The sequence below is a fragment of the Cavia porcellus genome, unplaced genomic scaffold (genome assembly GCF_034190915.1).
Source record: "Cavia porcellus strain 051 isolate PalLab524CR breed Dunkin Hartley unplaced genomic scaffold, mCavPor4.1 scaffold_12, whole genome shotgun sequence".
NCBI classification, from domain to species: Eukaryota; Metazoa; Chordata; class Mammalia; order Rodentia; family Caviidae; genus Cavia; species Cavia porcellus.
This window is the reverse complement of record NW_026947495.1, coordinates 48,670,080-48,698,034: the sequence shown is the minus strand read 5'-3', so window position 1 is coordinate 48,698,034 and position 27,955 is coordinate 48,670,080. Positions and strand designations below refer to the sequence as shown.

At 33.6% G+C, this 27,955-nt stretch overlaps 1 protein-coding gene across 3 annotated transcripts; it reads right to left on the bottom strand.

The window, feature by feature from the left end:
* Positions 1–60: 60 nt before the first annotated feature.
* On the bottom strand, positions 61–26,845 carry Marchf7 (membrane associated ring-CH-type finger 7). 3 transcript variants are annotated; one of them, XM_063259648.1, is made up of 9 exons: positions 26,688–26,845; positions 22,783–22,972; positions 20,630–20,797; positions 18,151–19,240; positions 16,588–16,757; positions 7,876–7,985; positions 5,284–5,397; positions 3,670–3,718; positions 61–1,347 (listed from the first exon to the last, which is right to left on the bottom strand). In XM_063259648.1, exons 1-9 carry the CDS (start codon positions 26,838–26,840, stop codon positions 1,289–1,291), a joined length of 2,103 nt encoding a protein of 700 aa, XP_063115718.1. In that variant the 5' UTR covers positions 26,841–26,845; the 3' UTR covers positions 61–1,288. The 3 variants fall into 3 exon arrangements, with proteins under 3 accessions (XP_063115718.1, XP_063115719.1, XP_063115720.1); XM_063259649.1 differs by lacking the exon at positions 3,670–3,718; XM_063259650.1 differs by lacking the exons at positions 61–1,347; positions 3,670–3,718; positions 5,284–5,397; positions 7,876–7,985 and adding an exon at positions 13,143–13,316.
* Between the last annotated feature and the right edge of the window lie 1,110 nt (positions 26,846–27,955).

Genomic DNA, 27,955 nt, shown 5'->3' with positions numbered 1-27,955 from the left:
GGCTATAATGTTTGAAGTCTTTGTGCACCAGTTGAAAAGGAAGCAGTTCAAACTATGAAATAAATCAATGAGTATGTACTTTATTTCCAGCCAAGATTTTACAGAAGACCAACAAATTAAGTGGGGACAAACTGTTCATTCACATTTGATAAATTACATGGTTTTGATTTAGGTTTTGAGAAAGTAGTTTGCTGCTGAAACATTAGATTTTAACCTGAAACTACTTTGAGGTGTTTTTAAGTGTATCCTAGTAGTGTCCACAGGAAAAAATACAATGTTATGGAATACACAACTAATGACCACAGAGTGCAGAATCAGTCTGAATAGGTAATTTCAGTCTGTTTTCCCCAGGTAGTGAAAAATATTAATCATCATCAAATAAATTTTCAGAATTATTGGGTAACAGTTAAAAATGACCAGGACCCAAACAGGTACTTATATTTATCTATAAAGTAGTGACAACACTAAAAAACACATTGAAAACCAGTGTTTTAAACTTTGAATATGGGATTTTAAAAGATTCCATTAACTTGCAATTGCAGTAATATTTTTAACCAAATAGCATTTGACTGGCAATTCTGATACAATTTATAGTTGTACTATTCCTGAAGGAATAGTTACATACTATAGCCTATCAAATATAATCTGCATTTTGAAAAATCAATACAAAATTTTTTCCATCATTGCTAAATATTTTATACTATTTTAAAATTAGGCTTTATTGCTAAATGAATTGGAACTCAAATTAAGTTTGGAAACCTAATATAATGAATGATCTTCCCATTCTTTGTAAGTTTTTTTTAGAAACACTGGAAATAAATGATTATTAAAATATGACTGCAATATAAGGCATTGTAGAAGACAAACTAATTAGGTGCCATTTGGCAGTTTGTTTCAAAAGCGTATTTTGTCCCCCTTTCCTCACTAGCAAGAAACTAGAACACAAATCTGTTTTTCATAAATATGACTACAGTAATCAGAACACAAAAAAGGGTTGATAGGCATTGCTTAAAACAAGGGTAAGACTTTCCCACTCACCTACAAGAAAAATATTTTTACCAGTTTATAAACATCAAATGTGCTGGTCACTATTAAAAGATCCAGCAGAAGAATTTTAATTCAGCAACACTTGAAAATGAATATATATGCACATGTATACATATATGTATATATATTCATTTTAGGTACAGTCAATAAATTTCATCGGCATTCCCCCACAAAATTAATCCATACTTAATTGCCAGTCTTAAACACTTGTTCTCAGATCATCCATTTGTCTTAAATGAAGTTATGCAATATCATATGTTCTGTTATGGTCTCCATCTTCTTCAGAATCATCCTCTGAAGCTGTTGAAAGAAAACAGAACAATCAACAATGATTTTGAGGGGGATGAGGGAGGGAGGTCTAACAGCAATGACTTGTAATAATAAAAATCTCAACTTAGTGTACTTTTCAGTCAAAACGATAAGTTATCATGACACAGTTAGAATGGTTTGATTATGGGTGATGCCCATCCACAACATGCCCACTGCCACCCCAAAATCTTTTCTGTGATGTTATAGTGTATATATAAAAATGAAAATGCTTTATAAATGTGGAAACATCTTCTAAAAGTTGTTTTTGAGATCAATTTGTGTTCATAGTAGTTAATGATATAAAACATTAGAGGAAAAGTGAATTTAAGGATATTCCTCTCACACACCTGCGTAGAATCTGGCTAATTACTGCTTCATGTTTGACGCACTCCATGAAGATGAAAAAAATCTACATAGAATAATAGGTTATGGGTGTTCTTCCAAGCTATGTCTATACAATGCCAAGAAACAGCCCTATTTAGTAAGTTAAAAAAAAGCTTTACATAGACACAGACTGAGTTAAAATACCTGGATTCAGTAACCAACTACAGTACTACTGAATTTATTCCCATATCTCCAAACTGTCAAAACTTAACACTTCTACATTTCTGATCTAAATTTATTCAAGAGTCATTAATGGCTCAAGATATAAAGTACAGCAACCTGGAATGTCTTTAAGAAGGGCACAGTAACAAAAAATTTGCCTTCTGCAAACTGTTTTACATGTGAAAAAAAGAAAGCTAAAAAAGATACTGACCAATATCTCTATTATCAAAAGCATAAAGTTGTAATGTACTCTTACTTCATTAATATTACACAGCTGAGAAATAACTGGTAGAGAACCAAGTTGGAGCAAATCGTAGGAAAGTATGCCACATTCATATATAAAATCCACTTCTACTAAAATGGTGTCAAGTATGTATGGTAGCTTACAACTGAGATAATCCTATGGTTACATTTTATATAATACAGAAATATCGAGCTAAATTACAACACTAGTTTTTAAAGAAACATAAAAGTTTCTATTTAATTCCATGTGAAAATGGAACACTTATGGGATTTATTTTTAGAACCCGCATCTTTCAGTTACATAAGTTTGGGTCTTTTACTTCCATCATTTCCTTCTCTATCACAGGTTGGAAAAAGACACTGTTACATTTTTAAAAACTATTATCTATATGACAGTGTTAGGTTTCTTAAGAGTGAAAAATGTGGGGAAAATACTATATATTAAAATCATTCACATCTGACAAACTATAATTTAAAAAAGTAAAATTATTGGCAAATACAAGGAATCGGAACCAAAAAAGGGAAAAAAAATTGCACTGAATTCTCACCGACTTTTGTATTTTCATATATAACAATTAAAAGTTGTGAAATGTGATGCCAGTTTTTCTCAAATCCTTAAAAAACAATCCATGCATTAAAGGAATTTTATGAAGATGAAGTTCTTTTTGACTTATTTTCAAAGGATGATAACCTATCTCTAAAGCTAAAAAATGTTATATGTACTACAGCTAACACACCCAAATTTTGAAGATGAGTATATCAAATCAATATCATACATTTAAAAAATGCTTCAAAGAGTGTAAACAGGAAGTCTGTTGTTTTGGGTGAAAAAATAGAGTAAGGAGAGGCTGGGTGGAATAATCTTGCATTCCCCAGGAGCTGTTCCACAGTCACTAATACTTGTGTGCCCACTTGGGATTAAGCACCATGGAGGTATAATAGAACTTTGAAAAGAAGGCAAACCATGCAAATAGCTGTTATAAAAAGTCGTAATGCTAGAATATGATCTTAAGAGATTAGAGTTACAACTAATTTAATAAAGGTTCACAAGAACCTCTGCAAGAAACAAAAATAAAAGCATGTGGTTTCTGTTATAGATTTAGAATCAGAACTATATTTTTCTGGAACCATGCGTAAGAACAAGTAAACTCTTTTTATGGTCTAACAAAGCAAAATAAGTAAGTTTCTTAAACAAAAAAATCACCCAAAACTAAAAGAGATATAGTTGATTAGTAAATCTGTGTTCATTTTTATTATACATGCTAAAAATCAAAGCAATCAAAAATAAGTTTTGACAAACATAAACACTAGTGGTTAAAATTCCATCCTTCAATACACCTTAAATACAATTTTTTAAAGTATGCTGTTAAAAATAGCATCAATTACCCAACTCATGTTTCCCAAATCAATCATTTTGTTACTATTAAGCCTATAAATGAAGCTCTATATATACTTAGATTTTGTTCTGTGGATTTAATTTCAAAAGAAAATTCAACAAGTGTGGGGAGGGGAAATTCCACCTACTTTCGAGATCTTCCATATGTGCCTGAAGAGTTCTTGCAAGGTTAATAAACTAGAAACAATGCAGAAAGAAATACAGTAGTTTAAATGTTGCAAATGGATCTAGAGAGAATCAGTATAGGAGATTCAATTCTACTTAAAAAGTCAAACATCATTTTAATTCTTTAAATATGGGTTCTCTCTCTCCCATATTAAAAATTACAACCTTAAGGGTATTATGTAATTATTATTAATTACATAGAAACCAGTTTCTTGAAATTGGGAGCAAATACAATAAAATAATTTATTCAATGGTATTGTATTTCTATATATCACTTCAAAAAACTTATAAAGGGAAAAAACAAACAAGACAAAAAAACCTGAGCTTATTAGGGTCCAAATTAACTGAAATGTATCTGTCTAAATTTGAAAGAAAAATCCTCTCAATGACTTCTACTTATTATTAGCAATATTAATCTTTCTTTTTACAAAGGCATCAATTCAACAGACCTTATATGCTTTATGTGGCTTATACAGTCTCAAGCTAAGACATCTTTTTAGAAATCATTTTATAGCATTTGCTAAAGTTAGGAGCTCATGGTTTCTGAGGTAGTTAGAAGTGAAGACATCTTTGCTTAACTTCAATACTTTCAATAGTTTATTCTTTTTACTCTCAATGATAATCTGTTAATTGGTTTATTTCTGTAAACTCCTCTTAATGATAAAATTTAGTAAAGTATTTTATTAACTTATAAGCATTATTATACTCATTGATTGGGACTCTTAAAATTTTTCAAAATACAGAATAACTTAACATAAACTAGTTTTTATACTAAAGCAAACATTTATATAAAAATGGTTGAAGGATTTTTTACGAACACAAGACATGAAGTGTTCAGAATATTATAGTAAAGACACATAATGGGCAAGGTAGTAGTTTCTTTTGGTACAGTAAACAGTACTGTTTTCTAACAAACACCTAAAAAGTAGCTAACCTAAATTTTATATCGCTAATAGTGGTTGTTAGCAACAACTAGTCCAAGTTTGTAACACAGACTCAAGTACACTGGTAATCTTTTACAGGTTAACAACAAATAAAGTGAAATTAATTTCCTATACCCTTTTGCTTTTCGAGTTCAACTTCAGGTTTCTAAGTTATAATGCTGAAGATTTTGTTTTTTTAATTAAACATTTTCCTTTAATGTTTACATTTTGGTCACTGTTTTTCACTGAAATAAGTCACAGTTACTTTCAAGAGCGATAAAATTACTTCCTTCTCTAAACAGCTTTATGAGAAAATGCTGCTTCTTGTGGAAGGAAGATAGCATTTTCTATTAAATCTACAGTATCTTTGTTTTGAGACAGTCTCACTTTGTAGTACAGGTTGGCCTTGAACTCACTACGTATTCCAAGATGGCCTTGACCTCGTGATGATCCTCCTACCTCAGCCTCTCAAGTGCTGGGATGACAAGCATGCACTACATCCCCAGCATCTACAGTAACTTTATTTTTAAGAAACATTTAAAACTAAGAGCTCCCCAAAAGAAACAGTATGTGAACACATAAAACCATCTGCTTTCCAAGGCCAATACTTTCTGTATTACATCTTCCCTCCTCCCCTCTTAAATTATTACTTACTCGAACATGTGTGCTTGGTTCACTTGTATTTCCCATCATATCAGAAAAGCTTTGTTCACACAAGTGCAGTAACACAACTAGGTAGAGACCAGAGCTGATAAACTCATACTCAGCCTTCAACAGAGAAGCAAACAGGAAAAAAAGGAAAAGTGAAAAATGAAAAATTAGAATTATGATTGATAGTCACAGTTTACTGATAAGTCAGAGGAAGTGTATCCAGTTCTTAGTAAGGCATACAGTGCCATCGACTAAAAGAAGAAATAAAAAGCTGCGATTTACACTTTTCTAAAAATTTTTTAATGCCCTACGTCCAAATAGGTGTGAATATCCTCTAAATCCACGGAGTGTTCCTTTGTGTAATTGTTTACCTAAAGTTTAACTTTTAAGTCAATGTTTTGGTTTTCTAAAGTTCCTAACAGATTTAGCAGGTAATAGCCATATAGATCTTTAAAATTACCATTTCATTTATATTAATATTACTATAATACCTATTCTGATAGCTCAAGTGTTGGTGTTTTGACAGTTAGCTTAAATGCCAACACTACATACAGAAACAATACAGATAAAACTATAGTTCACTGTTAACATGGAAATTTTAATGGGTAAGAGTTCACTTGTTCAAAACTGTTCCATCTTTTTCTTCCTGGTATTGGGGATCAAACCAAGGACCTCAAATGTAGGCAAATACTCTACCACTAAGCTGTAGCCCAGCTCTGTTTTGTTGTTTTGAAGTCATTAATGTCACAAATATAGTGTTACTGCAAATCTAACCTGTATTGTAAGTTTTACAAAAAATAAAAAGGTAAATTGTGTATTCCTTTTATGTGATTAACTCATATAATGGTAATTATATGCCCTTAATATTAACTTTAATAAGTAATTGCAATCCAATTTTGAGAAAATATGAATTTTAGTTGGACCTCATGGTGTACAACTTTAGTTCCAGCATTCAGGAGGCTGAGGCAGTAAGATCATTACAAATTCAAGGCCAGCCTACAGTAGAGTGAAACCCTGAATACAGAAAACAAACCAAAAAGAGGAAATTTGCAGTTATTTCTTTAAATGTTTAATTATTTTTGATAACCTTTAACTTTAAAAGGAAATCATTACCAAGAAAAATTTTACAAATTTTAAATGGTTATCACTTGTAAAAGATAAAGCCATTGGAAAACAAGGAAATAAAACTATCAAGCTAATCTAGTTGTTAGCTAGATTCCACAATTCATATAGAACAAACAAAGCCAGGAAACTTGTACCATTGTCTTTACACTGACTTGACCTAATATTTCTTAACACTTGTGAATTATTTAAGATCAGGGTCATGAAAATGCAGCAAAAATCCTCCCTGAATGAAACAGATAATTTTAACAAACATCAAAGGAGGAAACAGAAACTTTTGTATTTTTCTGCATCATTGTATCTTTCCAAATACTCTTTTCCCCTACAACAATGCTCAGCGTTTTACACAAACACCTTAGGATTTAATCTATTTTGTTGCTGAAAATAATTTTCTTTTTGGACAACTGGTTCATTAGAGAATAAATTTATTTTATTGCTTTTAGAATAACAATTATACCAACTGCCTAATATTTTATCATCTACACATCAATGATTCTTAAACTTTGACCTAAATAATTTGTGCTTGTGTATTTTGCTAAAAGAGTATTTATAATTTCCACGTTATTTTAAAAGTAAAGGCAGTTTTAAACAGATTTTATATTGTATGATTTCATTTATATGAACTATTCCAAACAGGTAAATCCAAAAAACACAACACATACTAGTCACTAGTGGATGCCAGGGATTAAGAACAGAGAATAAGGCTGGGGATTTAGCTTAGTGGTGTAAGCGCCTGCCTGGCAAGCGTGAGGTTGTGAGTTCAATTCCAGACACAAAAAAAGAAAAGAGAATAAACATAACTACTGCCTAATGGCTACAGGATTTTCTTTTGGTATGAGGAAAATGTTTGGGATGAAAGAAATGGTGGTTGCATAACACTGTAGATGTATTAACACTAATGAATTGTTTACGTTAAAATGGTTCTGGTATATGAGTCATTTAATGCAAAAGTGGGTGGGTGTCCATTACTCCTTCATTAAAACTGTTTTTCAAACGTTGCCTACGTTTTCTAGCTATCACTTCTTCTTTCATAACAAATGGTAATACTTGGATAGTTTGATTCTAGAGTCACCCTTATTTCCTTAAACACATACCCTTTATTCCCAGACTTTTGTTAAGTAGGATAAAAATATAGAGCTCTTTATTCTATCATATTAAGCATCTCAAACACAATTCTGGGGAAATAACGTTGGCATGCCTACTTGGGGACCATTTTCCTAAATTTTTATTATTTCAGACATAAGAAGCATGATGAATTTTACCTTAGTTATTAAAAACCTGTAACACGGTCATCTGTCTTTCATTTAAAGAGAAAAGGTAAGGAAAATTATGAAATTATAAACACCTAATGCCAAGCAGAAAATTATGTTAAAAATATTTTATTGCTGGAATTCTGACCATGAATTCTTTTCTTCAAGAGCTGTCCTTTAAGCATAGAATAGACACTTACCAAATTAGGCAAAATATACTAACTTGTTCATTTGCATGAGCTCTATGTAGTTCATGAATATCAAAGTCCTCCAGGTTAAGTTGCAGCTTCTCTTTACAGAGTTCACAGGTGGTTACAGCCTCTAGTGAAGAACCTTGGAAAAAACCAAATAGCATATAAAAACTTATGAGGTCCTCATAAAATATTTTTTCTCATATAGTTTTAGGTTTAAGATGTAGAAAATCTTAAAAAGGCATGCTGGAAAGAAGGGAGATGAACACAGGAGATTATGCTACTGCAATAAATCAGTGACGTCTCCTAAAATAGTAATCTGTAATGCCGAATATGTATGTCAGGTCCTATGAAATTTTAGCCTCCACCCATAATTTAGATGTCTTTTCTCCCTCCCAGGTACTCACACATCCTTATAATTATAGGAAGCTGACAGACACAATAGAATGTCATCTGCATTTCCTGCTTCCTTCTGAAGTATCCTAACTTGGTGCCATAAAAACGTTTAATGAAGTACACCTCACACAACTAGTATTCTCAGGCTAGTATCTTTGATGTAATAGCATATACCTACTTTGTGGAGTCTAAGGAACATACCTCCCTGCTCCCTCGGAGAGGAATAAAAACAATCCACTTTTATCAGAAAAAAACAGTGGTTCTTCCAGGGCTAGGGACCTAGTTCAGTGGTAGAGTGCTTGCCTAGCACATTTGAGGGCAAGGGTTCAATCCCCAGCACAGAAAACATGCAACAGCGGCCTTTTTTAGCTATAAAAGAAATTAAGTCCCGATACATGCTAACAACATGGATGAACCTTAAAAAAATGATGATAAATGAAATAAGGCAAATGTGCAAAAGGATGAACATTTATGATTCTACTTATAGGACATATCTAGAATAGGCAAATTAAGAGGCAGAAAGTAGATCAGAAGTTACTATGAACAGAAGAGGAAGCAAGGGGTGAGAAGTTAATGGATACAATTTCTGTCTGGGGTGATGAAGTTTTAAAAATATACATGGGGGCAGACACAGGTGGACTGCTGCAAGTTCAAGGCCAGCGTGGGCCAGAGTGAGTTCAGGCCAGGTTGAACTACATAATGAGACCCTGTCTCAACATAACACAACACATGATAACTGCACAATGTTCTAAATGTACTAAGTGTTACTGAACTACATACTTTCATCGAAATGGCAAATTTTATTTTACATACATTTTACCCTAATTATCTGGTTTTTAAACAAGAGTAATCTTTGTTCCATATGTACCCCAAAATTGATTACAATAAACTTTGGGTTTCAATATAGTAGGTAGTGTCTAATTAATCAGGTAGCCTTCTCTCCCATTCTTGTCTATTTTTAGATGCTTTCCAAACCAAAAAAAAATGTCCAAAATTAGCAAAGAATAATAGGAAAGAGGCTTAAATTCAGTTCGACTCACATTTTTTGAGTGATTATTCTGTACCAAGCAAAAGAGGTTTTGGAGATTCAGAAATGACTAACAGTCCTTATCTTTCAGGAACACATAAAAACCTCATTAAATCAGTAAATTTAGCACAAAGTCCAATATGTTCCTAACATAGTAATTTGTGTGCATTTTCTAGAAAACAGCTGAAAAAAGTGTTAATATAAAGAAATATAGTATGGTATCTCCAAATAAGCTGTAGTCAAACTACATCAGTTTTTGCTATAATTTAAGCATTATTTACAGTGGTCCCATAAGAATATAAAAAGAGTCAGTGTGATGGCACAACCTGTAATCCCAACACTCCAGAAGCTGCGGTGGGAGGATCACGTCAAATTTGACGCTAGCCTGAGCAACTTAGTGAAATATTGTCTCAAATCAAAAAAGGCCCTGGGCTTAATCTGCAGTACTATCAAATATGTGCATCCTGTATGTGTTTGTGTGAATGATGGCTGAAAAATTCCTACTGACTAGTAGCAGAATTATCTGTAGTTAGATAGACTAAGATAGACAATGCACTGAGTTTGTGGAAATGCTGATGTAAGTAAAACTACTGCTAGTTATATAAAAGTAAATGCATACACTTATGTACACTCTATAAGGCTTGATGATAATTATGCTATTAGTTTATGAATTTACTGTGTCACTTTTACATCATACTCATAAAAAAAAAGTTCACTGTAAAAATGGTGATTGGTTTTCCACTGGCAGCGGCCTGATACATTGTTTACTGTGTCTTTTTACTGCAATGTTTTCTGTCCTATTTGATTTGACATTGTGTTTTATTCACTACAAAACTCAGAAAAATAGGCTGCACCACAGATACATACATACAAACACATATAATGTAGATGTGGAGGATAATTCTTTTTTTTTTTATTGGTACCGGGGATTGAACTCACGACTGTGCGCTTGCAAGGCAGGTGTTTATGCCGCTGAGTTAAAACCCCAGCCCCAAGGATAATTCTTAATTTGTGTATATGCACTCTATGATATTTGCACAAGGATAAAGTCACCTAACAGTGTATTTCTCAGAAACTATTTGTCATTAAGTGTATAGAACTTTTCAAACGTATGAACAAAATCAGGTGTTCATTTAAATAGCTTAACATTTCTGAAGCTTGTGAAAGGGTTTAATTTCTAAAAATATTTTACCACTGAGCTAATTTCTTAAGTCCATTTATGTCCTGATTAAGCATATGAGAAGGACATTTAAAAGGCTTTATCAAACATTTCATAATGTTTGATTTAGAAACATGAAGAGTATGATCATGAAATAAGGACCACTTAGGTGATTCTAATATAATTTCTTTTGTATCTTAGAACTTCGTTTTTCTCTTCTATGGACTAAAACTTTAAAAAGTGATTTTTAAAAGGCCATGCACAGCCAGGGACAACTTGATTTACTCCTACATTTCTTAAGCAGGGTTCTTTCCATTACATCCTATTTTATTCACAAAGCTCTGGCTGCATCTCCAAGTTGTACTAGACTTGTTTTATTGTATATCCTTGTTTTATGTGAGTTTAGTAATCCATGTATTGTAGCTACCTAATAAATGTTTAAATTAATCTACCAGAATGAATCTTCTACCAAATGGGGTCTTTTTGTGTAAGTATGAAAAAACTTTCACTATGTTGAAATCTGTATCTAAAAAAAAGGTATATATTATGCCCTTATAAACAACTCCATTTATCAATTATGAATCAGGTACTTAGTACAGTGTTAAAACTGTATCTGTTTGACAATCAGAGTAATTGCATGAGGTATACTGTTTCAAGCTTGATGGTACTGAAATCCAACCCCATTTGTAGGGGTGGATTTTTAAATATCTGCATTTTAAAAAAGGTCCACTGGATGAATGTGAATAGCAACTAGTTTAAGAACCAGTGTTAACAAGCCAGGCAAAGTGGCGCACACCGATAATTCCAGCAGAAAGACAACTGCATGTTCAAAGGCAGACAAGGCTACATAGTGAGTTTAAAGCTAGCCTGAACTACATAGAGAGGCTCTGTCTCAAAGAGGGGTGGTGGGGAGAACCAATGTTCTGAAACACATGCTCAAAGGACAGGCTCAGTGATCGAGTACTTGCCTAGCATGAAAAAGATGCACAAGGGCCTAAGTTCATTTCCTAACACCGTGAAACTAAACAGAAGCAAGTTCAAGACCCTATAGCTAGCTAAGTAAAGATAATCTAAAACTATCTAACTCTAGAAAGTCAATGATCTTAAAGAAACTGTATTAACCTTTCCCTTCCACATCAACATTAATAATCTAATTGCCAACGTGTCTGAAATTGAGTCAAGTTGTTCTTCATTTTGTTAGTAGTTAACATTGCTGGGCCCTTACTCAATGTCAAGAAGTAAGCTAAGCATTTTATGTGCAATCAATCTCTCACTTAATCCTAAAAACATTCCAGTGCAGTAACTAATAAAGCCTGTGAGGTTACTAATAGAAGCAATAGCCAAAAGAATAAGAGATCCAAGTCAAGTCAAAATCCAAGCACCTGAGAGGCTCCGACTAGCTTAATAAAGGATACTACTTCTACCCCTCAATTCTCCAATGCAGCTTTTGTTGACCTACTATCAACCACATCACAAGAGTTGCAGGGAAAGTTTCACAGTCACTTTACTCTCCAGTTTGAGCAAGTTAACTAATTCCTCCAACAAATTATGAAAATTAAAATTAGTTGCATCACATCTTGCAACATATTTGCCTGGGTCACCTCAGTATACTCAACAAACTTTTATTCTCACACATTATATACATTTATTAATCTTAGCTAATTTCCCAGATTTAACACCCTACTAGTGACTTCTACTATGTCCTCTGGGACTCAACTTACTAACATTAGTAAATTCCTTTGTTGATATATGCCTACAACCCAGCACTCTGGGAGACTAAAAGGATTCCATTTCGAGCCCAATTTGACTCAGGAAGACCCCCTCTTACTATTTAAAAAAAAAAGGAAGACCATAGCGGGTGATCTTGAGAGGAGCACGTCCCTGAGCAGGTTGCTGAGTGGCCTGGCCCAGGATGCTTTCCATGGGCACCCAGGCATCACTGAGGAACTGCTGTGGAGCTAGCCTTATCCAGAGGTGTTGCCTGAGGAGTTTCGCCCATTTCTGGCGAAAATGAAGGAGATTCTTAAGGCAATCTAAGATATTTTGCTTAAAATCATTCTTTAAGATGGTGGAATTTAGGCAACTTATTCATCTGCCCTCTTGGTAAGCACCCCTGGCATAGGCTAGGAAGAGAACCAGTGCTCCTGAGATCTGGCCATGGTGGGACTTAGGCAGCTTACTCGCCCGCCCTCTTGTAAGCACCCCTGGTGCGGGCCAGGAGGTGAACCAGCTGCTCCGGTGGATCTACCAGCACATGGGCTGAGAATCAAACACCCTCCCTCCCCCCATAGCAACTGGAGATAGATCTCTTGGGAGGATGACCATATGCAATATAGCAAATATGGGGGATTTCCTTCTATCTTCTGAAGACCAAAGTTGTTTTCACTGTTTTTTTATGTTTGTTTTGCTCTATTCCATACTTTCTTTGCATTGTTTTTATAATGTTCTGCTTTTGGTTTGATTTTGCTATATCTAATTGACTGGACAACCGTTGCGAAGATAACGAGATATACTATAGTACCTATTACTACTATCCCAGTATCCTGCTGAGAAGTTCTGTACTAATTTCACTGTATTGTTTCAATTGGCTTTGTTCTGTTATATTTTTAGTACCTTCAAAATAAAATTAAAAAAAAAAAGATGTAGCTCAGTGTGAAGAACCTGGGCTCAATTCCCAGTATGGAAAAAAACAAACCAAACAAAACAACAACAAAAAAACACAGCCACTTTTTTTATGTGCTTTTTACATTCTTTTTGAACCACAGTGCTTTCCTGACACATAGTTCTACAGTTATTTTTTTCCACACAGCTTTCTGTATGTCATAATGAAGAAGTGAGGGGCTCAGTGGCATAGGGCCTGTCTGGCAAGTGTAAGGTCCTGAGTTCGATTCCTAGTTCAAAAAGAAAGAAAGAAAAAAATAATGAAGTGAGAACACATCTCCTCCACTGATGATTATAAACCTTAAGTATGCTAACATAAATTAGTAACTTTAGCAACTGGCTTGTTCCCTTAATTCTTATTTCAACATCCACACTGAGCATTCACTTTGGATTCAACATCCTTACTTCCATTATCCCTTCCCCATTTTGCATACCCTTAACTACACTACACCATTCCTAGCATGTTATCTTGTGCATCTACAATGTATCATCCCAGTATACCTACTTTTACAACTCTCTTCAATGTCAGTGAGACTCAAAAGAAATTAACTCTACCAATTTTTCCCTATCCACTCCAAGTCCTTACTTTTTCATTTCCACAATCACTACAATTATATCCTAAAAGATACTCTTGATTTCCTTCCTTATATTTATCCACCAAAGGTCCTAAGACAAATTAATTAAATCCAACCCATGTCTGTATCTAAGAACCTGCAAACTTTTTTCAAAAAACTTACATTAAAAATGTAAATCCGGGGCTGGAGATTTAGCTCAGCGGCATAAGCACCTGCCTTATAAGCAGGCATTGTGAGTTTTCGATCCCTGGTACCGATAAAAAGGAAAAAGACAAAAAAAAAAAAAAAAAAAAAAAGTAAATCCCTGCCAGTCAGAAGTAGTGGGCATGTCTGTAATCCCAGTGACTTGGGAGGCCTGGGCAGCTTATTGAGACTTAGTCTCAAAAAATAAAAAGTCCTGGGAAAATAGCCCAGTACAAAGGCCTTGGGGTCAGTCCTCATTTACACACACACACACACACACACACACACACACACACACAGAGATGCCTGTTCAAGTTCCAGGAACACTGTCCAAAGGCATTACTACAGTTTTCATGTAAGCAAGAGTATAGTTACTTTAATATTCCCATATCTTCTGACTTTCCTGTAGTAAGCATGTATTGTCAACTGCCATAGAAATACCCAATGCAATGTATACATGCATGGAAAGATGGCGTTTTTATCCCAGAAATCTGTAAAATTATTAATTTTTAAAAATGCAAAAATAAAATTGTTTTGAAAACAAAATTTTAAAAATGTGTCTCACTTTAAATGTTTTCCTTATCTTTCCTCCCTTGTTTTCCACCTCACCTCCCTCTCCTTCCTGTGCCAGGGCCTTGCACATGGCTAGGCAAGCACTCTGCTACTGAGCTGCATTCCCAGCCCTAAGATCATTTTTTAATCAACATCTTGAAATCCTGTTATATCCTTAGAATGTTACTTCCTAACTTGTCCCCAGTCAGCTAATGAACATATGTCTCTAAGAAAATTGAAGCATTTACATAGGAAGTCATACATCATCCCATCAAAGCAACAAACTGATCAACCTGTATTCATCTATAGTAGCTTTATATAAATAAGATACCTTTCTCCTGTTGAAGAGTACTCATTCAACTTGTGCACTGGATCCCATCTTTTTCTTCTTTTTACAGATTATTTTTCTCTCCTATGCATTCCCCCAAAATCTAGCTCAAAATAAAACACTTTTTGTGACCTCACCTAATTCTCAAATTCATGTCTCAAATGTCCAATCTCCTTGACAGTGGTACAATGAATGGTTTAAATTGCTGTGTCACCAAATTTTGTTTTCTTAATCCAGTATAAGTAGTCTTATGAATCCACCACTCCACAGAGAATGTAGTCACTTAAGACATGTCATCAAATTAAACTTTTATTTTATTATCCTTAGTTTATTTGACTCCTTAGCAATAAAGGATTGATAATACTCAGATCTTTTTTTGGATTTCACAATAATGGTTTCTTCCTACCGACTACATGCTGCTCATCAAATCCATTTTTACTGGTCTCACTAAATGCTTGGATGTCTCAGGGTTTTGTTTTGGGCCCAGTTTTTTTGATATCTGCTTTCTTCAGATGATCTTATTTACTTATCATGTTTCAAATGTTACTAAAATTAACTTCTGAGTATTTCTCCTGAAATGTCAGGCTTGTCAAGTTCCTACTTGACATTTTCATAAGATATCTAAAAAGGTCAGAGTATGTCCACAATATGTAAAACTCTTGGTTTCCTATCACAAAAATTGTTCCACTTTTGGGTTCCTTATTTCAGTAAAAGGCACCACCATTTACTTAGTTTGCTCAAGACAAAAATAGGATCTTCTCCATCTATTATTTGCCTCTTATTCTACTACATTCAATCCATTAACAAGTCTAAGTGAATCTACCTCCAATATATATTGAAGTCTATTCCAATCATCACCATTACTAACTACCACCACATGCTACCTAGGCATTGCAAACTCTTAACAAATACAACTATAACGGAGTCCTGGTTGGTCTCCCTGCTTCCACTCCCTAACCACCCCCTCCGCATCCATTCTCCATAGAGCAGTAAAATACAAATGATTCTGTTTCCCTCCTTTTCAGTGGTTTTCCATCATAGTTAAGATATAAATCTAAGCTTTGGTCTCACCTTTGAAACAATTCTATGAACTAGCCTTGCTAATCTCATCTCAGCTATATCACCCTTTCTTCCATCCACTTATAGGACAGGTCTTATAGACACATAATATCTCATTTAGTTTTCAAAACACTTAAATCATTCCTACCTTAAAGTCTTTATATTAGCCATTTTCTCTGCTAATATGCTCTTCTCATTTTAAAATAGCTGGTTCTTTCCTAATTCAGTTTTCTGTTTAAATGTCCTCATTTAAATGACTGGGGATTTAGTTAGTAGTAAAACACATGCCTAGCATGTGCAAGGCCCTAGCTTCAATCCCTAGCATCACTAAATAAATAAATAACCAACCCAGCTCATCTAAAAACAGCATTCTTTTAGCAGCCAATACCACTACCATAAGAGCAGATGCATTGTCCATCTTGTTTACTGTGCTATACCCTGGATCTAGAATTGTGGCTGGCTCCACAGTAGGTACTCAATGAACAAATGAATTCCTACAATAGACTTCTCATCCTAATTTGGTTAAGTGACACAACAACACAAGAGACAATAATCTTCCTTAAGGATATACAGCTGGTAAATGTTGAGTGCATTTCTATGACTTTTAAAGGTAGTTTGCTGGGTCGCAAAATTATTATTAACATTTATAAAGAGACTAACAATCTTTAGTTTTTGCTGAGCCTTCAAAATACTTTTAAAATAAAAGTCTAAAGTCAGCAATCAATAAATTATAACAAATTTGTTAACCAAAACACATACATACGTGCATCTTTGGAAACAAAATACACAAAGGGTAAATCTTACCAGAGTTAATTTTGGCCTGTAACCACTTTTTCATACACTCTTGGTGGACATACTGTAAACTTCCTGTGCACTTGCATGGTTCTATCAGCAAATTAGATGATGATGCAGCTGCCATCTGACAAATTCTACATAAATCACCTTCTTCTTCCTCAGAGTCCTCTAAAAGGAGGCTGGAAGAGAAGGTACATTTTCTGAACATGCTGTCACAATTCATCTTAGTTTCTCATTTCCAGATCTCTAACAATCCAACTATCTTTGTCTACTTAAACTGAGTAGAAAAATGCAAATGCTTAAGAACAAAACAGTAAAAGTAAAAAGTAACCAACATGAAAGACCAATTCATTGAGAATAAAAATTTTAAGAATTTTAAAATAAGATGAAACTGGCTACCCTACCATGTACCTTCATATGATTTAAGTAATTTTGTCTCTAGTAGCAGTTTCAATTCCTTACTTTAATAATATAAGATTGGAAAACTCACAAACTCTTGACCAAATATCAAAAATTTTGCTTTGAAACTAAACAAATTAGAACTGGCTTAATCTGTATCTCTTTCAGAAGATTGCTATCAGAGGAAGTTGTTATAATAAGCAAACATTAAAATTGACACTACCAAGGTAAATTTTTGTAAGGAAGGAAAATAATACATTTAAAAGCAGAAAAAGTCACACAATAAAATCTTTCATATATAGAAGGAAAAGTACAGTACAATAAGTCAGTATCTCAGAAAATGTGTAAAAACTTCATTCATGACCAGAGACCTGGATCTGAACCTATTTTCTTTTTAAAAGTACAAAAAGAACTAAAATGGTAACTATGCTTCCCCAACAATTGCATTAACATTATTAAGCCTTTGTGAAAACGTCTCCCCACCCTGGAGTGTTTCCTTCTTGTATTTAATTTATACGCTGTTTTATATAAAAATTACTATAATACTTAGAACTAGACTAAGATGACAAAATCAATAGCCAAGTTGTGACTTTTGGTTTTTCACCTTTTTCTTGTATCTTTTCACTCCTGCCATTGATATCTACAAGGTACAGCCGTGTAAAATATTTCTGTATAGAAATATCCTGAATATGAAATAGTTTTGTCCCTAAATTCTAATACTTATGGAATATTCAGTACACATTCAGTATACCTTCAGACTTCAAAAACAATACAAATTGCCTTTTGAATCTTATTTTACGTCATTCCATAAAAACACCTAAGGTGTGAAACACAACTAAGTGGCAAACAAACCAATTTAAAAACTAATATACAGGAATCCATGGTCACTTGTTTTCCATTTAGCAGCAATCTAAGCAAGGAAGAGGGGAAAAGATTAAGATTTTCCTCTGTGTGTCTACATATCTAAAGTTGGTCAAGCTATGTCTTGACACAATTCACACTGCCAGGGTCTACCTCTTTATTAATTCTTATCCATCTATAGATGAGACAATACTTCATCAGGATATAAACTGTATGGAAAAAATTTCAGGTATAAATTTTATGAAAAGCCATTGTAGAAATACATTCTGTAATTTGTTCTAACACTACAAGCAGAGGAATATTCAAATGTACCTCTCTTTTATTTTCTGCAGTCTTTCTGGATCTCTTGAAGGTGTACTTTTGGTTTTATCAGTTTTTCCATCAGACGAATTCCAACCTGAAGGAATGATATCTACAGTGATCATGACATTGTCAGTCAAATTATTTCCAAGGGCCTGAGGGACTGCAAATCGGAATAAGGAAGCAGGAAAAATTCCTGTTATCCCTGTATTTCTTCCACTTTGAGTTGAATCTGATGTGGCACCACCAGCAGAGGCACTGTTTGATGCTCTTGATGCTTGTGTTCTGTTGGCAGCAGCCCCCAGAGGATCACTCTGTGCTTCAAGGTGAACAACTTCATTTGATTCTCTTCTAAAAATATGAGATCTAGATGGTCCCTCGGAGGTAGTTATCCTTGAAGATTCATCTCTTCCCTCTCTTCTCCTTCTAGAGAACAAAGGTGTACATCTATTTCTAAGTGAGGAAGATAACCATGGGCCCGTATTCCTACCTTCAGATTCACGACTAAAAGTTTCTGAATCTGGCTCAGAGCTATGATTTTGGCTAGATGACAAACCCCATCTTCGCCTAAGAAATCGAAATCCCTGAGAAGCTTCAGATGCCCTATTATAGTTAACTTCAGAAGTTGCTGCATTACCCCGAGACTGTGATGTCAACATTCCTGGAGAAGAGTAAGAGTTTTCAGAACTCACTGATCTTGCATTCAAGGAATCCTGACTAGATCTTCGTGAAAAAAAAGTAGATGACATGCTAGAAGCTATACGTGACAGCAATCTTCTTGTTGTACGCCTACCTTCATTGTCAGAAGATTCTTGAAATGATCTTCGAGAAGAACCAATCCTTTCTGAATTGCTTACAGTTGGGGTTTCATCTCTACTTGAAAAATAAGCAAATCCAGGGTGTGTACTGCTTCGGAGAGATTCTGATTCTCTTGAAGAAAAACTTGACCTTAAAGAATTTCTACTGGAGTCCCTATAACTTGGTACTGTCTGATGTTCAGAAGGCAATTGGTGGTTTGTGGATGTATTCAACTGTAAAGTGCTCACTGAGTTCTCTTTTGGTCTTGCTCCCTGTGAATATGAAGGAACTCTGTCTTGAACATCTATTTTTGAAAGGAAGGAAAGGTAACCAATTATATGAAATAATGAGCACTAATAAATTTTCATTTATTAATTACTTATAACTAAATTTATTTATTATTATTTATTAATTACTTATAACTAAAATGAAACACTAGGTTCAAGCTGAATATTGCTGCCTTAAGAAGAGTTCAATTATTATTATAGAAAAACATAATAATAAAGATAAAAAAATAATAAACATATTATTATAGAAAAAACAATGTATTTATTCCTGTTTATGAGATTCAGGTATGGAAAGTTATTATTACAAGAGTTAATATTACAAATTCAAAAGAAAGAATATTAAGAGCTTATAAAAAGCAAATAGTTGAAGATAAATTGAATTTACTAATCAGAAACTGACATAGATTATCTAAGTATCTAACCTTGACACAAAATTATAAATAGGCCAATTAATACAATGCACATGACTCATAATAATTAATTGCACAATCACCGTACGGAAATTGAGTTTTGGAGATTCTTCTTACTCTATGCTATAGGTAAAAAAGTTACTGTATTTGTAAATATTATTAATTAATACCCTTGCAATTAATAGCTAAGAATTTTTATAATCTTTTGTCTTTTAAGGTAACAACAGTAGTTCTTGACCTATTTTATCATCAGATACAGCTTTCTTTATTTAACCTTGACTAAGAATTTTGAGGTGCAAAAAAAAAAAAAAAACCCCAAAAAACAAAAAACATTTTAGGCAGTGTAGGACTCTGGTATCTACATTTCAAAAAACCGGAAGGTAAACTGGAGGTTTGATCTTTCAATGGGGTGAAAAACACTGTAGGATTCCTTTTGTGAAGACGACTGTCCTTTGCATTCGCTTCTCTTTTATTGTGAACTTTGTTTAGTATATTTTCTCTTGAAGTTAGTATGACTGCGGATTTGTGAAATACTTAAGTCTTTGTACAGTGATAAAAAGACACTGGTCCTATACCAATTTAAGAAGAAACTGTGGTCTTTTTTGTATCAATTTAATGAAACTAAAGGGACACTCATATTAAAGTAATTCGAAATTGTGCCTTAAAAATGGTCATTTCTACAGTTAGTTATTTTAGAATTTAACCAAAAGTATTCATTAAACTGTGTATGACATATATATATTAATATTTGAGAATATTCTTATCTAGTGTGTTACTCTGTACCATATACATTCCTAAGTGGAAAAATTCAAGCAAGAAATTTAAAAGGCAGGTAAAGTCTGAATAAAAATACCATATCTGCTTCATTTTTTAAAGTAAAACAATAGTTACTAGAAAACACACTATTCATAAGATTCATTTCATTTATTCCTATATAATATGAATGAGAAAAATGTAACATTAGATAAACTATAATTAACTGTAGTTGATACATACATGATGAAGTTGTGAAATCACCGCTTCGGTGACTATAATCCATAAGATTACTAATGGAGGAATCTCTTCTCCTCTCCAAATCTCTCCTCTCTCTCATTAAGTCTGTTCCAAATGAACTAAGTACCATTGATGAAGATCTGGGAACTTGACTATGCCTCCATGAAGAATCTTAAAATAAATGAAGTTTTACTTCAGAGAAAGCTTTTAAGATTTCTGGTAACAGTTAATCTTCAGTAATACAAAGGAAGGTTACTATTATTTATTACAGAAATCCTCAGTTACATAGTTGTAATCAGAAACAAAATTTAAAAGTATTCAGAAGTGAACTAATCACATAGTATTTTCCTACACAACAACATCAATATCATCTCATTATCATTATTATCCTCATCATCATCATTGTTGGAGCTGAGGATTGAACCCAAGGCCTAGAATGTGCATCCTAAACAATAAACACATTTGTAACACTAAAATCTATACCCATATATGCTTTCACCATTTCATGTCACTCTCCATAACATGTAACAATGTCACCGTAAAGTAAAATGATTGTAGATGAAAAATGCCAAGTTTTTCTATAATGCAGAATTTCACAAAATCAGTGAAAGTTATGATAAAAAACACTGCCAAAATCAAAATCAGAGCTGTCTTGATAAAGAAGCTTAACTGTAGGTTACAACTGTATCTGATTTTGTAACAAAAGTATTTTTCTTGGTGGAAATTAAGCCCAAGACCTGTGCATGTGAAATATTTTTACAGCTACCATATCTGGCTCATTCTTTTTATCAAAGAGTTATCCCATTCTGATCTAAAATTTTTTAGTTATTTAAGAATAAATTTAAAAAATTAAGTCTAAAGCCTATTGTCCCCTAGTTAACTTGGAAACTTGGTTCTTCCTTCCTAACCTCAGCAATTCCTCTCTGACTAAAGCAAATGGCCCACTGTATTGAATGCTATGCCTTCGCATAGTAGAACAGAATGAAAAAACAGTGGCTTTGGTCTACAAAGTTAAGGCTTGTCTTTTCTTACTCATCACACTATTCAAGTAACTTTCAGATGGGCAGGTCTTTCCCCATTGCAATCCTGCCTATCAAATAGCAGAACCACTTATACTAATTCAACTGGTAATATATAACCATTTTAAAAATTTTATTTCGAAACTGCACTATCACAAATTTTTCCTCCCTTTGTAAAAATTTCAGTTGCTGGCTAAAATTTCACTTAAAGATGAATGTAGATAAGGAAGAAATTTCTTGACAAAAAATCTTAATTTGTGCAACAAATACATTATGTGCCTCTGAGCACAAAACATCAAGAAAGAAAAAAAAAAAATCAAGAAAGAAGCATTATGGATAAATCATTTAAATCCTAGAGCAGTTGTGCCAAAAGGGAAACTCGTTATCATTGAAAGCACTAAAAGGTTCACTATCATTGTCCTACAGTAACTTGTTTAATGTCTCTCATTTACTTAAGTGACTAAAATCGTGACTTTCTAATTCCTGTAAAGGGACTTTGGACTATGACAGCACCAACTTCAATTTTTTTTTTAATTCAAGAGTTTCCATGGTTTCTGAAAAGAAGCATCATATAATCATGTTTATCAACTCCAATAAAGGAATTGCTTAGGAATGCTTTTTAACATTTTCCAAAATGTTTGACTTTTCTTGTAACAATTAAAAATGTATCTTCCATAAATACATGGTATTTTTACCACTTTGATTAGTACACACACCAGGTATTTTTTTTTTTTCTTCTCCCATAGCAATGTTTGAACCCAGGGCCTCACACATACTTGTACTCTATCACTGAACTGCATCCACAGCTCATGCCATCTATACTGATTAAAATCAGATATCCTATTTATTGTAGGACATTTGCACCAAACCAAAAAGCTATTAAACTGTATCTCAGAAAAAGGGTTTTAGTCCAAAGTACATATGTAGTAGTTTTTAAAAATTAAGTAATTCTTGGGCGGGGGACACAGCTTAGTGGCACAGCACCTGCCTGGCAAGTGTTGTGAGGTTTTGAGTTCTACTGGTATCAAACAAACAAACATGGGGCCAGGGGTATAGCACCTGCCTGGCAAGCCTGAAGTCCTGAGTTTGATTCCTGGTATAAAGGAAAGAAATGAAATGAAATGAAGTAATTCTTACCTGATACTGTATTTAAACCACTTCCAACATTTCTCATAGCTGAGGTAGATGTACAGTTTGTACAAGAAAGCTTAGGTCTTTTTGAATCATGATCACGTTGTTGGTTTTGTGATCTTGAGCGTGCTCCCTGAGTTATCTCTGACTCACTATACCATGCAGACTGAAATGGTGATGCAGATGCTGATGTAGACTGTAAATTAAACATTTTTTTAAAGAACAGCAAAATGCTTGCATTCAATATGAAATCTAATCTACAATGTTCTATTAAACCTCTAAGGAACCCCACAATTACCAATTTTCTACCATGTTTTCTTCCTTACATTTTTGTTCACTTTTACCTAATGCTTTACTATAAACTGTTAGTGTATTTTGTTGGTCAACTTAATTTTGATTAGGTCTTCTCTAAAATTCTACACATATTTGGTTATGAAACACTGAAGAGCAAAAACCTTATATTAAGTTTTTGTGACTAAATATGCCAATCTTCCAAGATACCTGTTTTCTCTTCTTTAAGATAGGCAGAACACCCAAGAAAGGCATTGACACAGAAACTGATTATCAATACCCTAAAACAAAAATGAGATTATTTTCAAGAAATAAAAAACTCATTCCTGAGATGGGGATGTAGCTTGATGGAATGTACTTGCTTAGCATGTGGAAACACTTCCTTTGATCACCAACACACATAAAAAAACAAAAAACAGAAATTGCTGATCTGATTCTTAAGTCTCAAAAATACAGTCAAACAACACTAATAATGAGTAGTATGCTAAAAGCAAGAAATTTTGGCCATGTGTGGTAACACATGTCTTTAAACTAAGCACTTAGAAGATTAAACAGGTAGATTCCTGCCAAGTTTGAAGCCTTTCTAGACTACATAGTGAGTTCAAGGCCAGCCTGCACCACACAGCAAGACTCCGGCTCAAAACAAAACAAAACACAACACAACACAAAACAACAAAAAAAAAACCCAAATGAAATCCTAGCACGTAAAATTTACCAGTAGATTAAGAAACTAAAGTACACATCCATAAACAGTATCCCGTTTTCTCTTTTAACATAGAAATACATGAGCATAATACAACTTGTAACACAAATCTCACTCATGAACAAACTTTTATTAAGCAGTTTACTCAATAAAATGGACAGTCTCCTTAAAATATAAGTTTATATAATAAGAACATATTTAAATCACAACTATTGAAACTTATTTACTTTCATATTACGTGTTTTAAACATAGAAGACTGGTGATTTGGGGAATTGGTAGATGCATATAACGTATCTTCTTCATTTTCAATTCATTTATCCCCCTAGCCCTTTTCTCATCTCACCCCTTCCCTATGTATAAGAGTCTACCTTGGAGCTGGGGATTTAGCTCAGTGGCAAAGTGCCTGCCTCCCAAGCGCAAAGTCCTGAGTTCGATCTCTGGTTAAAAAAAAAAAAAAAAAAAAAAGAGAGAGAGAGAGACTAAGTCTACCTTATAGTTTTCTATCATCTTTCCTGTATTATTTAGTTATATTTTAGATTTCTCATATAAAAGAAACAGGATATTTAACTCTCTGTGTTGGGCTTATTCACTTAACATGACAGTCTCCAATTCCACCTTTTCATGCAAATGACATTTTAGTTTTCTTTACAGCTGACAATTATTCTATCATGTACATATGTATTTTCTTTATTCATCTACCTGTTCATGACACTTAGGCTTTTTCCAGAGCTTTTCTATTGTAAATTGTCCCACTATAAACATGGATATGCATGCATTTCTGGAGTATAGTCTTTAATTCTTTCAACTGGGTCAAATGGTTATTTCTATCTTTAGTTTTTTGAGGTTTCTCTACATTAAGTTCCACAGTAGTTTTTACTAGTTTACATTCCTATCAATAATGCAAGATTCCTTTTTCTCAGCATCCTGGTCATTACTGTTTCTTGTCTTCTGGAGGATAGCTATTCTGATTGGGGTAAGATGAAATCATCTACATTTCCCTAATAGCAAAAGATAATGAACTCCCCTCCTCATATGCTTATTTGTCATTTGTACTACTTCTTTTGAGAAGTAACTAGTTCATTTTTCCATTTTTTTGACTGAGTCATTTGTTTTTTTGGGAGTTAATTTTTTTAGTTCTTTATATATTCTAGGTATTAGTTCGCTATAATGAATAGCTCATGAAGTATTTTTCCCATCCTTATAGGATGTCACTTCACTAACAAGTGCTATGCAGATATAGTCCCGTGATTTTTTAAAATATCATTTTCTTGTGCTACTGGAGTTCTAGTCAGGAAGTCTCTGTACCTATGGATTCAAGTGTTTATCCTATGCTATCAGCAGTTTCAATGTTTATTTTGATTTTATTTTAGTGTAAGATGAGAAGATCAAGTTTCAAACTTTTGCAAGTGGACACCCAGTTTCCCCAGCATCATTTGTTAAAGATGCTGTCTTTTTCTAGTATATTTTGACCCATTTATCAAAATTCACATGGCTACAGTACATAGTGTGATTACTATGTCTTCTGTTCTATTCCCATTGCCCTACATATCTCTTTTGTGCCAATACTATGTTGTTTTTGTTGCTGCAGCTTTGTAGGATAACTTGAAATCCAGTATTATGATATTGCCAGTTTTGCCATTTGCTCAGGATTACTTTGGCTATTTTGCTTTTTCTGATTCCATATGATTTGTAGTATTATTTTTCTTTCTGAATGAGTTCATTATCGGTATACAGGAATACTAGTGATTTCTGAATGCTGATTTTACATCCTGTCCCCAAGTTCTGAGGATTAAGCCCAGGGCCTGCAAACTGTGCCACATCCCCAGCCCTTTTTATTCTTTTTTTTTATTCTGAGACGGAATCTCAGCTAAATCACCAAATTATCTGGCCGGGCTTGAACTTGTGACCGTTCTGCTGCAGCTCGCTGTGAAGCAGATATTAAAAGAATGTGCCACCATGCCCACCTGTGGCATCCTATTATTTTTACATAAATTTGTTTTTCCTAGTCAAGTTCTTTCTTGATCACACAAAAATCTGGTACATAATCTTTACAATGCTTGAGACAGTTAAGGAATGGAATTAAGTTATCTTTTAAGAAATAAAAAAGAGCTCTGTAATACAGATAAACAGGAAAACGGTCCTTTTTTGAGGGATCAATGAGCAAGCAAATGAAGGACATTACAGGACAGACAATACAAAGACATATAATTATAAACCACCCTACTGCTTTTTATTTCTAAAACATTACTACTTGATCTTCAATTATGCTTCAGTTTCAAGAAGCACACTGCATTCCTTCATGAAACGCATTAGTTCACAGTTAACACTGGAAAACAGACTTTGCACATCTATGGAAAAGCACAAGCTGAAATAAAAATGCAAGAAATCAAGATTACACCAAACCTTTATAGCACTTTTGAGTAGCATAAACTTGGCCTCACAAACTTTGTGTACCTAATACTTCACTGAGATACAATCAATGAACTGGAATTGGTACAATATCTACTCTATACTAACTTGCTTGGGATTGAATCTAGGGTCTTGTTAAATTACTAATTACCCTCAACTAATCTGATAATTATGCAACATTAAAAGTACAATATTTTTAAAAATATGGATTTTCATTAATATGTAACAATGCTATCCTACCGTTCTGCATACAATAATAGTGAAGTCAGATGAATGAGTGTGCTATTTAGAAGACAAGGACACAAGTTTTAGTTCTTTGAAAACCATCCACACTTTAGTGAAATTTATACTCAGACTGATATTTATGTTCTTAAGTATAAAAATTTTCCAACTCTTTGGAAAATGTTTATGTAAAATCACAATCTCTTATCCATAATTCTAAAATCCCTAAGTTTTAAAATCAGACCATTTATTTTGCTACCATAATATTTTGAATTAAAATGTTACCTGATACTCAGAATCCAGTCTAAATGAAGAGTCTCTTGAGTGGCAGTTATCACTTAAACTGCTTCCTCTGCTTCCAGTCATCATCCTAGCACTTAAAGAACTAGAGGGTGGAACAGATATTCTTCTTGGAATCCTTGAAGGTTTAGACTCCATTTTTAAGATTCCCTGTGAAATGCAAATTCATGTCAGTTGCCTTTGGGAAAACACTGGGGTTTTTAATTATGAATCCTCTTTAATCATCAGCTCAAATCAAGAATTACCATACAAGTAACTATATTCAAGGAGGTTACTATGAGACTATCACCACCTCTCTTCCTAAAGGGAGAAGTCTAAAGTTAGCCAAGTGGCCAAGAGGCCTGCCTGACAAGCACAAGGTCATCAGTTTGATCCCCAGTACCAAAAAACAAAACAAAACAAAACAAAAAGTCAGCCAAGATTTCCTACTGTCCAAAACGCAGTAAGAAACTCTGAGCCTAATGCCAATGCCTTTTTCTTGCTCAAATATATCTCTATACAAAGCTAGCTCTCTTCCCATTTTCCACTGTTGAGTATTCACCACTCCTATCTATTGTACTATTTTCATATACATTAACACAACATTCTCTCATAAGCCTTTGTAATATGACCTGGAATGTGCATGGACTTCTTACCCACCTTCTCGTCATAAATTTAAATGCAAGCATCTTTTTTTGTGTTTCTACTGTGCAAATGTCCTTCTTAATACATCATACTACTTTGTACTATAAATTATTTTTTTATCAGCCTTTCTCAGCAACAAATTTCTCTAGTTCAGGATCATTTAAAGTATTATTAAACCACTGCCTACTATACAGTAAGTACTCAAAAAAGTAAAAGTTAAAATGTAATGAAAGGTGTCTTCCTTTTACTTTCTACTGACAAAGTTTTTTCAATAAAATACATACTAACTGATATTTACTGAACATTATATGTCATGTTATTGTTAAGGGCCTATTGTGCAATAAGCAATAAGGGCCTTCTGGTTTTTGGTGCAATCTTCTAACCAATTCTATGTTATCTCCACTTAACAGTAAAAAATTGGCATTGAGAATTTAAGTAACTTACTGCTTAGCTATTAATGGTTACCTGAAGTGCTTTAAAACAATATTAGAATATTGAAAAATGATAATATTTTAAGTGAAAAGGTCAATCTATGAAAATCTGTGAAACTATAAAGCTAGACATAAAATAACAAAAATGAAATCATAATAGACAAAATGTTTAATTTGATTTACATAAAATGTAGAATT